This window comes from Hyaena hyaena, unplaced genomic scaffold (assembly GCF_003009895.1).
Source record: "Hyaena hyaena isolate Hyena2069 unplaced genomic scaffold, ASM300989v1 scaffold_11, whole genome shotgun sequence".
NCBI lineage: Eukaryota > Metazoa > Chordata > Mammalia > Carnivora > Hyaenidae > Hyaena > Hyaena hyaena.
Genome location: NW_024080643.1, coordinates 2,671,493 through 2,683,552, shown reverse-complemented (window position 1 = coordinate 2,683,552; position 12,060 = coordinate 2,671,493). Strand labels below are relative to the sequence as shown.

At 44.5% G+C, this 12,060-nt stretch overlaps 1 protein-coding gene across 1 annotated transcript in view; it reads right to left on the bottom strand.

Moving 5' to 3' along the window:
* Positions 1 to 12,060, bottom strand: part of LNX2 (ligand of numb-protein X 2) — a 76,762-nt gene that overhangs the window by 27,753 nt on the left and 36,949 nt on the right. The window contains exon 2 of the mRNA XM_039255558.1: positions 10,654 to 11,165. Within this exon, the coding sequence (XP_039111489.1) occupies positions 10,654 to 11,060 (407 nt within the window). The 5' untranslated portion in view covers positions 11,061 to 11,165. The remainder of the gene's footprint in view (positions 1 to 10,653; positions 11,166 to 12,060) is intronic.

The following is a 12,060-nucleotide window of genomic DNA, read 5'->3' as shown; positions in this document are numbered from 1 at the left end:
CTTCTGTCCCCACTTGGACCCTGAGTGGCACCCTGCCTCTCCGCTCTCACAGCCGACATTACACGCTCGTTTATGAGTGAGCAGCAATACATCTGAGGCTCTGCCACTTGCCGGAAAGCACAGCAAAGGCCCAGCAACTTTTGACAGACGTGTAAGGAGATAAAGGCACATCTCCTGGTTTTTTATACATATATAGGTATTCTAAGTCAGCTGAAGAATATACTCCAAGCACTTGGGAAACTTGCACAAATACCAAGAAATAAGAACTGTTAGCTTGCTTGTTTTTACTCATGGAAGCAAATAAAAAGGGCAGACAGATGCTTGTTTAAACATGTAAATATGGTCTTTGTATACAGACATTAGACTGCCAGTTCTCTCTTTTTCTTAATTTTTTAAAACATTTTTTGATTTTTGAGACAGAGACAGCATGCAAGCAGGGGAGGGGCAGAGAGAGAAGGAGACACAGAATCTGAAGCAGGCTCCAGGCTCTGAGCTGTCAGGACAGAGACCGACGTGGGGCTTGAATCCATGAACTGCGAGATCACGACCTAAGCCAAAGTCAGCCGCTTAGCTGACTGAGCCACCCGGGCACCCCTAGAATGTGAGTTCTTGTGCATGTGATGTCCTGACTGGACAAAGTGACTAATAATGCCCAGTCTGGAGAGCAGGAGGAAGAAGAGGGGGTTAAGGAAGAAGAGCCAGACACATGCCCCAGGACCCTGACACGGCTCTACGGACACTGCTGAGGTTGCATATGGTGGGTGACGGTCTTACAGCTAGGGCTGCAGACATCACTCAGTGACAATATTGTTAAAAATCTAAAATTTCAATAAAACTTCAATATTGGGTTAAATTCCATTAAAACTGAAACCTAGCTCTTGGCTATAAAAGTAACAAATTTTCCCTCACAAACGGAAGAGAAGTCATGGATTTCCAAGTTTTTGGAAAGGATCTTTCTGGAATTTCTCTCTTCAACTTTCTCTCGTTACTTGCTTTCTCTCCACCTCTGTTAAGAAAGGGGACAACTGGGGCGCCTGGGGGCTCAGTCGGTTGGGCGTCCGACTTCGGCTCAGATCATGATCTCACGGTTCGTGGGTTCAAGCCCCATGTCGGGCTCCGTGCCAACAGCTCGGAGTCTGGAACCTGCTTCTGATTTTGTGTCTCCGTCTCTCTCTGCCCTTCCCCTACTTGTGCTCTGTCTCTGTTTCTCAAAAATGAATAAATGTTTAAAAAAAAAAAAAGAAAAAAAGAAAGGGGACAAGTGAGTCTCCTTCCTGCATGGTGGTGCAGCACTCCAGGAAACGTACCTGCAAGGGCCTGACGACGTTTGGAAAATTCTATCACCGAGAAAAATGATTTCTGTCAAGTAAGCAAATTTGGTGAGAAATGGATTTTAAAAATATTTCATCCAAGAAAGAAACTGAGACCACAACAAAACTACAGGTACAGATCGAATCCCCCGAATACGTGTCCCGCGTTGCTGTCTACAGGGGCGACAGCCAGTCTTCCATGGGGAAACGGACGAGGCACAGGAAGCGGGATGGGAACACGAGCAGAACGTGCACGGCTGGGAAAGGGCCTCGCTGACGACTGTGAGCTCCTACACACTAAGTAACTGGGCGCCTGGGGGGCTCAGTCAGTAAGCCTCCGACTTCGGCTCAGGACATGATCTCACGGTCCGTGGGTTTAAGCCCCGCATCGGGCTCTGTGCTGACAGCTCAGAGCCTGGAGCTGCTTCCGATTCTGTGTCTCCCCCTCTCTCTGACCCACCCCCGCTCGCTCTCTGTCTCTCAAAATAAAGACATTTTAAAAAATTAGAAAAAAAAAACTAAGTAACTATAATGCCTCTCTTATCTTATGCAGTAATACATTTAAATAGGGAAAACTGAAGTTGTTCAAGAGGTAAAGACACAGGAATTCTTCCATCCCAGGGGGTCAGTGAATTACTGACAAATAAGAGGAACAAAATAAAGGTATTGAACATGATCTCACGCAGGAATATGGCAGCACTGGACGGCGGTTCCCAGGGGACTAGCCTGGGGGAGAACATGAGAGAAGGACTCTAAACGAGGGAGGCAAGAGCGTCAACAAAGAAAGGGTGACCGACAGAGCAAATGCCACAAAGAAGGCCGGTCACATAAGCACCAGAAGTTGCCAGTTTGATTTGGCGACTAGAAGGTCGTGGTGATGGGATAGAGAAGCCCAGACTACAGTTCGGCATTTCTGTTCACACCGCGAACTGCACACGACTCACAGGGCTTGAGGGGAAAGGGGACCATTCACACCCTGTGCCCTGGGAACAGAGCATGGCTGCTGCCAAAGGGTCCAGGCTTTCTTTCTGAAAATGCTCTAAAAAAGAGAGGGTGAGGATGGCTGCCCACTTCTGCAAATATGCTAAACACCACCTGCTCGCACATCTTAAAAATAGGTGGGTTTTATGGTAGGTGAAATATACCTCAATAGAACTATTTTTTTAAGAAAAGGCTGTTGGGGACTGAGTAGATCAGAGCAGACTTGGGAAAAAGCTCATGACCACAGAGTGCTCAGAGCCGTACCCCCTCACGTCTGTAAACACTTGGAACTGAAAAAGAAGGAAAGAATCATCTGTTGACTGTCTAACAAATGGAAAGACCTAACATGCCATATTTCACTGGGTTTCAAACCATCCTGTCATCCCCATTTTACAGATGGGAAACTTGACACTTAATGAAGGCAACGTCACGCAGCTACCGAACTGCAGGGCCCAAATCCAAACACACTCAGATCTGACGCCAAGCACACTTGCTCTTTCCACGGGATCAGGCCGAATTCATTCTCATGGAGTTCTTTTTCCAGGCCTTAGGAAAACACAGAGTGAGGCTGCTCTACAAAGCGGCATCCAGAAACACAGGCGGAGAACATTAGAATGAGAAAGACCTCAGTGAACTTTAAAAAGCAAAGAAAAAGCACAGACACTGATGCGTTTCACAAACCACACTTGGCCTCAGGGGGCGGAACCTGGATTATTCCAGCAGGTGAGTCAGTGCAGCAGGCGGCTAGTACAGAGAACAGGAGACCTGAACACAACCAGGATGGCTGGAAAGCTCTGCAGGGCTGACGGCAGGGCGCTGAGAGCTCCGGTGTCTGGTCTGGGGAGGGAACGGACACCTCCCTGCCAGCAGCAAGAACCTCAAAGCTGCCAACGTTCAGCCTTGAAAGAGGCCAAGGTGTGGTCTGTGCAGCGTAAGAAACCAGCCAGTTCCTCACAGTATGAGGACTCTGGCTGCAGGGGCAATTTTGATTCTGCAACTGCACCTTTAAGTAAGAAGAACACCACCAAAGACGTCAGAACTAGGAACGCCAAAACCTTAGAGTGAAGGGGCTCCGGAAAGAAGACAGCCCGCTACAAAAGGAAACCCCTGGACTGGGCCGGCTTCGGAGGACAAGCTCGGCCGGAGAGCCTGGGGTCACACTCGCCCTGCCAGAGGAGGATCTCTAATCGCGGAGGGCGCTCAAGATAAAACCAAAGAAAAACATGGCAACAGCGAGGTCTCCCCATATCTCCCACCACAGCGTAGCGCTGATTGTCTGGATTTGGGCAAGATGACAGGAGGAGGAGGATTCTCGGGTGCTCCGGGGAGGAGGAGGAGGATTCTCGGGTGCTCCGGGGAAGAGGAGGATTCTCGGGTGCTCCGGGGAAGAGGAGGATTCTCGGGTGCTCCGGGGAAGAGGAGGATTCTCGGGTGCTCCGGGGAGGAGGAGGATTCTCGGGTGCTCCAGGGAAGAGGAGGAAGAGAATTCTCAGGTGCTCTGGGGAGGAGGAGGAGGACTGTGGTAGGTGCTAAGGACCCTGAAGTGGACCCTCCAACTGGCGGAGAGTCTGAGGATGCCTCTGATGTCAGGGACAGGGAAGGTATGATGTAGACTTCTCGATGGGAAAGGTAAAGTTAAAGAAGTAAAAGAAAAAAGAGAGAAGAAACCTAAATCCAAGTGTAATGCTTTGGAGGCCACCAGGAAAACGTAACAAATGCGCAGTCCGTCAGCTGGAAGGGAAAAACCCAGGCGGGTCCCACGAGCGCTGTGCAGAAGCAGCAGCAACCGTGGGGGCCTGGTGGCGCGAGTGTCCACTAAGTCTCCAAATCAGTCCCCACTGTGGCTTGGCCAGATGGGCAGCAGTGAAACCTCTGCATCCAAACGGCGCTGGTAGCTGAGTGTGGTAGTGAAGGAGCGTTTGATTAAGAGAATCAGTGTTTGAAGCGTGTTTCTATTGAAGGAAGGTATTATATAAAGGGGTCCTTTAACATCAGATCAATCATATCCACCCTTTCTGTGATGAGGCTCTTGGAAGCTATTTAAGACTTTGCTAAGAGGTTTATGTTCAAGAACTATCTTCTAACGTCATTTCCTTCTGAAGAACGTGTTCTATTTTTTTTCTTATGTATAATAAGCCATTGCCGTTAAGTGGCTGTCGGTCACACGGAGGAAGTCCACGTTACAGCTGTGTTTTCTAGTAACATGATGTTCCTTTTTAGCTTTGTCTCATTGACAAAGCTCCCTTTCCCCTTGCAGGCCCCTTCCTCCCTAAGCGGTTCTGAGTTTATCTGGCAAAAGGAAATATTCCCATTTTTTCCAGGAGACACTTCTGAAATGTTACTTAAGTTACATTGTCAATTTTGTTCCAAAGATGTTTCATAGCTTAGCCAAATATTTTTATAGAAAGAATTCAGAATGATTTTACACATTAAAATGGTTGCTATAAATGGTGTATGTCTCCTCCTAAGAAGTAGCAAATCGACTTTAATGACATTTTATAAAGCTCTCATTGTCAAAACCTTTAATGAAAGTGAAAAGGTTTTGATATGCTCTTTTCCTTGATACCGATGCATCCATCTGTTTCGTGATTAAATGAATGCTTGCAAAAAGAAAAAATAAAGAAGCCTCAATATAATTTATTTTATTTTTTAATTTTTTTTTTTTTTTTTTTTTTCTGAGAGAGGGAGAGAGACAGCATGAGCAGGAAAGGGTCAGAGAGAGGAGACACAGAATCCGAAGCAGGCTCCAGGCTCTGAGCTAGCTGTCAGCACAGAGCCTGACGTGGGGCTCAAACCCATAAACCGTGAGATCATGACCTGAGCCGAAGTAGGACGCTTAACCGACTGAGCCCCCCAGGTGCCCCAAAAGCCTCAATATAAATTTAAATAAGGATTGAATTATACACACCATGTTCTCCAATCACAATTAATTAAAAATGGATCAAAGACTATCAGAAAAGTCTTAGAAGAAAACAGGTGTAAATCTTTGTGACCCTGGATTAGGCAGTGATTTCCTGGCTATGATACCAAAAGCATAAGCAAATAAAACACAGAGAAACTGGACTTCATAAAGATTAAACCTGCTTCTCCTTCAAAGGGCACAGGAAAGTGAAGGGACAAACAGCGAGACAAAACACCTGCAAATCACGTATTTAATAAGGGTCTAGTATACAGAACAAAAACTATATACAGAATATAAATATACACATGTATACAAACATATACACATATCTGTGTGTGTATACACACATATATACACATATACACATATATGTATACACATTTATGTATATATGTGCGTGTATACATAATGTATATATGCTTACAACTTATAAAAAGACAATCCACTATAGGAATGGACTGATGATGTTGAGCGCTTATTCATGTGCTCACTGGCCATTTAAATATTCTTGGGAAAAATAGCTATTCAAATTATTTGCCCTCTTAAGATTGTGGATTCCTTGCCTTTTTGTTGAGTTGTAAAAATTCTTTCTATATTCCAGATAATCTTGTCAGGTATATGATTTGCAAATATATATCTGCTTTTTGTATTACACATAAGAAAAGAATGCAGGTAAGAATGTGCCAAACACGAACTTCCCTCCAAGCTAAACTGTGAACTTCACAGAGCAACCTTGCCTCAGCCTACCTGTACCCCTAAAGGCTGTGAAACCATTTGGTGAGCTAGAAAAGTTCTTGGCATGGGAGAAAAGACTTCTTTAAACATTTTCTCTTTATTGTAGTAACTTTTTAGAATAACATTAAACTGTAAGTTTTAAGAGGGAAAGAAGGGTTCGGGACTTTGCCATAAAGGAGGACACAAATCCTCAATTTAACAACAAAAATATGAACATGTACAATTACCATCAGGTTTAAGTGCTAAATTATTGGGGGTGAGGCAGGGAAGAGGGGTAGAGGAGGAGAGAGGTAAGGTTTCGTGGTTGATATCGCCAGGCAGAATTGCACAAAGTAATTACAAAAACGTTATATACTTAATGGAGAACATTCTTACGACCTTTATTTCTCCAAAGATGAGCACGACCCCATGTCTTTAAAAATTCTTCATGGCTTATTAATATGTAATCAGTTAATAACTAATAATTGTAGTTAAGAACAAATTCACCTTTCATAAATATCTACTTTTTGCAGTAGAAGAATGTATCAGCTGTTCTCAAATTGAGGCAGATTTCTTAAGAGCAGAATTTTATTCAGACAGGGAAGATAATTTTAAACTCAAAATTACCAGATTTATGCAAACTACTCTGAATACCATATTTCTTTTAATAATTAAGAGATTTCCAAATCCTGGAGCGCCTGGGTGGCTCGGTCAGGTAAACGTCTGACTCTTGGTTTTGGCTCCGGTCACGATCTCACGGTTCATGAGTTTGAGCCCCACATCAGGCTCTGTGCTGACAGTGCAGAGATTACTTGGGGTTCTCTCTCTATCTGTCCCTCCCCGTGCTCTTTCTCTTTCTCTCTCAAAAATAATTAATTTTAAAAAAAGGGAGAGAGATTTCCAAATCCTAAAAAGCTTACAAAGGCATATGATAGTCATGTAGCTTTAATACAACGAATCACTGCTGCTGATGCTGAAATTCTATGAATTTTAATGAAACCTGTCAATTGCTATCAAATGAGTGAGACTGTGTGCAAAGATGCTACAGTGACATAATTATATTCTGTGACTCATGGGATCACTCGTTTGCCTGTCTGTGTGGGTTTGAAAACCCAGCCGCAAACGTTTGCCTTCCTCCCGCCACAAGTGAGGCCCAGGGTGGACAGCTTCAAACAGAGTGACAGCAAAAGGGATGCTATGTGGCTTTGAGGCTGGTTCATACAAGGCCTCGCAGGTACTGCATTCTTCACTGGAACACTGAGTGCCGTGCACCAACGTAAAATCCCGGAGGCCAGCCGGAGAGAGGCCACCTGCAGGCTCGCCTCGCCGAGCCTGGACCCCTATTTAGCTCTGCCAGGGTCCCGGACATGAGAATGAAGATTCTCCAGTTCCAAATGCTGCGGTCCCTGGCCTTCAGCTCCTCTCAGCTGTGGCCCAGATATCACATAACAGGGACAAGTCACCCTCGCTGCGCTGTGTCTGAATTCCTGCCTCAAAGAATTCATGAGCAGAATCAAAGGCTTGCTTTATGTATGTGGGCTGGTTAGTCTCTCAGCAATGGAGAGCCAGAAAACAGATGAACAATTTCACTGAAGAAACATTAGCTGAGTGTCAGTTTGGGGCAAAGGAATGCAAAGAGGAGGGAAGACATGGGCTGTGCTTAGAAGAATTTAGAACCGAGCACTAGATTCCAACTTGCTATCAGCTTGCAGGGACTACTTAACTTCAACATTTTGACTGAGAAATGAGAAGAAGGTAGGGCTGTGCAACACATATCTATTCAAACGGGATATAAACATCATATTTTAAGGGGCGCCCGGGTGTCTCGATCAGTTAAGCATCCAGCTTCAGCTCAGGTCACCATCTTGTGGTTCGTGAGTTCGGGCTCTGCAACGGGCTCTGTGCTGACAGCATAAAGCCCACTTCAGATCCTCCATCTCCCTCTCTCTCTGCCCCTCTCCTGCTTGCATTCTCTCCCTCCCTCTCTCTCTCTCTCTAAAAATAAACAAACATTATTAAAACAAATTATATTTTAGGGACATACGGTGGCTCAGTTGGTTAAATGTCCGACTCTTGATCTCGGCTCAGGTCATGATCTCATGGTTCATGAGGTCAAGCCCCACATTAGGCTCTGTGCTGACAGTTTGGAGCCTGCTTTGGATTCTCTCTCTCCTTCTCTCTCTGCCCCTATCTAGCTGGCACGTGCTCTCTCTTTCAAAAAATAAAGCTTAAAAAATATTACATTTTATAATTTTTATCTTTTTATTTTTGATAATAATAGTCACTCTTAGCTGGTTAGATCAAGCAAGTCACTCACCTTCTCAAATCATTCACCTTTCCAGCGTGTCGCTCACTGTACAGGCCTCAGATGTTTTGGAAATGATTAAATGGGTAGCTCAAATATTAACAAGTTTACCTGGAAAATGGAACTTCCGACTGGACGTAACTGCTTAGCCTTTATCAACTCACAAACAAGGACGGTCTACAATTCCCAAGGTTTTACATCACCAACGTAATGTAATGCTTGATCCAAAATACTAACGATATTTCGACTACGTATCAAATTCTTGTAGGCCGAATTCTCGTAGGCACTTCAGTTACGTGAATATTCCTAAAAGTCTGTGCAATGTCTCCCTCACTGCTCTCAAAATAGTTAGTAACTAAACTGAGACTGTGTTCAGTTCTTTCAACATCTGATAACTGATGTTCCTAAGAGACTCAAGACAAACCTAGCCTGTAAAAAGAGTAGAGTCCGACAGAGAAGTGAGATAAGCCTAAAACATCCTTCAACCTCAGCCATGAGTAAAACCGACCCAGAATACCATCTGCAACAGCTTAGCATCCATTTGCACAAGGTCCCCGCTGTTTTGGTCCAATTCTACCCCTGCTCGCGGGGAGGGTACACAAAAACCTAAGGCCGCTTGCACTTTCTAAGAGTCTGTATCGACCCTCCACTTTTTCTTGGCTCTTCCTAGACCATACGGCTTAGGTTAAACACTTCTTCTACAAGTCTTCATGTTTCGGACATTTTAATAACATCTTGTTCTTTCCACATATCGTAACGATCTCTAATAAGTGCCCTTATTTTACAACACTGAGGTGCAGGAGCAGAATGACCCCACATACTCAGGTCTATAGGAGACTTTTATTCCCACCTGGTTGTAGGGGACCTGGTCCAGCCTGCGGTAAAGTTGGCATGGTGTATCCGAGTGGCAAAGAAGAATATTAGGTTAGGCCTTACCATACCGTTAACTGGCTCTAAATCTTTGGGGCTCTGTTTCCTGATTTATAACGTGAGGGGATTAGGTTAGATAATCTCCAATTCTGATTTGAGGTGGGAATATAAAGCTGAGCTGTTCCACACCATTCCTGTATGATTATTTCTAAGCCCCGTGTGTTGTACTGTGAAGTTTTCCACAGCAGTCACGGCTCTACACTTTACAGGTGGCTTAACTCTGAAACCTAGAAATCTCTACATTTACTTCTGTCATATTATGTGATCCCACACAAGACAAAAGAGATGTATTTCAACCCTTCCTAAGGGTATAAATTATTTTTTAAAATTATTTTTAATGTGTATTATTTTGAAAGAGGGAGAGACAGAGCATGAGCAGGGGAGGGGCAGAGAGAGGGGGAGGCACAGAATCTGAAGCAGGCTCTAGGCTCCGAGCTGTCAGCACAGAGCTCGATGTGGGGCTCAAGCTCACGAAATCATGAGATCATGACCCGAGCCAAAGTTGGACATTCAACAGACTGAGCCGCCCAGGTGCCCCAGAGTATAAATAATTTTAAAGATCAAGTCTTTTATCAAAGCCAAATTCTAAAACTCATTAAACAATCAGCTACATAAATTACTTAACCTTTTAAAAAGCTTTCTTTGTACAACAGAAATCCCACTAAATGCTTTAAAGTTTCTAACCCCTAGTTCTTTTCCAGTCTAGTTCTTGAACACAGAATCTTTAGAAGGCCTGGGCAAATATAATCATGCATGCTCATTTGCATTATGCAACAAAATCACCATTTGTACTGTCTGCCTAACAGCCCATACAAGTGATGTACTTCCGTGGCTTTAACCCTTCCCCGAGTATAATTAGACCCCTCTAATGTACTGAGCTATGCACAGTGCTACAGTGAACACATCTTTATATACAAATTTTCCTTCTTCTGAATTATTTTCTTAGGATAATAAGCTTCTTTCACAGTTTTTGAAAGAAACCGCCAAAGTGCCTTGGAAAAAGTCGATCGCTATATCCTGCTGTCCATGCGAACCTAACAGCCTCATGTTATACCAGCAAAAATGTTAGCAGGCTCTAACTCTGTTACTCTGGCTTTTGTATTCAGATTTTTGATACACTATAATATAAAATACTGTCCACCCAACTTACTTATTGTCTCTCTTGTATTTGGTTTGTCCCTGTACTGGGGTGCCCAGGGGGCTCAGTCAGTTGAGCATCTGACTTCGGCTCAGGTCATGGTCTCACGGTTCGTGAGTTCGAGCCCCGTGTCGGGTTCTGTGCTGACAGCTCAGAGCCTGGAGCCTGCTTCGGATTCTGTGTCTCCCTCTCTCTTGGCCCCTCCCCTGCTTGCGCCCATCTCTCAAAAATAAACAAACATTAAAAAAAAAGAAAAAAGATTTGTCCCTGTACTTACGGATGCCTTGGTTCTCTTTATGAAGTTTCTGCTTGTCTGAGCAACGCTTTGACGAAACCTGGACTCGCTGCTCTTCCGCCCACAGGCTCTGCTTACCTGTTTTTAAGGTGCGCCTCCAGGTCACAGCGCTGCACCACGTCCCGGCACACCGAAGAAAACGGACAGGACACTAACAGCTTGTCCAGCAGCTTATGAACTAGGATACTAGACTTCTTACACAACTTGAAGTGGAGTCTCTTCCGGTCCAGGGGACAGAAATCCTTCTCCTGTAAGAAGTTTCTGAGGCACTTGCAGCAGAACGTGTGTCCACAGGGGGTGTCCAGGGGCTGCAACAGAGGCTGAAGGCAAATATGGCAGACCAGATCGTCATCCACTTCGTTCTGGTAATTGTAGAGATGGTTCTCCCTCGTCCAGTGCTGCTGGCCGCACTCGAAACACAGGGGGTTGAAGGAGGAGGAAGAGGTCTGCTCCACAGACACCATCTCGTCACTCGCCGTTCCCATCCTGAACCAACCAGAGCCGTTTCCGTCTCTTCATACGGTAGCCTTCCACGTCGGGTGTGGTTTTCTTCACTGACGGCGATGCATTTGACTCAAACCGAGGATTTTCTGGATAAACAGAACCAAAAAAGTAGTTGATATCAATCAAGATAGGCTAAAACCATCGATACTGGTTGACATCCTTTTTAGTAAAATAAAGAAAGAAATAAAACAAAATTTAGATCAGGTGAGAGATTAGCCATAAAACCCCAACAGTTACATTAACTCATCTGCCAGCTGGCTAAGAACGACTTACGTTGCCCAGTTCTTAGTGGGATCCGGAACTTGTGATTAAAAGCAAAGATGCCACGGATGGTGTGACAGAAGAAAGAATCCATTTGTTTCAACGGACTGAAATCCTCCAATACTTCACTGCTCAATGCCAATGAATCTACACAGTCTGCTAATAATGCACTTTGAGGTATTTTATGCGATGCGTTTGCATCTGCCGTTCCAGCCACGGCTCTTTGCTTCTGATTTTACACACTTACAGCGCTAGAGCAAAGACCACGTCTTTCAAATGTAGTCTCAAAGATCATTCAGCGCCTGTTTAAAAAATGACCTTTGCCCTCCACTGTTTAGAAAATACGGATTTCAAAACATGCATAATTTGAATATTCTCTCTCACAGATTACAGAAATATACAACTGCACAGCATATACAAATAACATCTGTGCAAACTCGATAAACTCCATAAAGTGCAATCCTATTTTATGCCATTAGAGGAAAAGGCCCACTGTAATTCCATTAGATAAGATGTGTTACAGACTATAATTCTACACTTTGATTTGTTCTTGCTTGTGCGTGCGCACGTGCGTTTTGTGTGTGTGTGTGTGTGTGTGTGTGTTTGTGTCTCCTCTCCGACCTTAAGACTCGCACAAGAACTTCTCCCGTTCAGTCCGCGGCCAGTAAGGAGTGCTCCCCTCACCCTCCCCAGCAGCACCCGGGGTTACAAATCGACTCC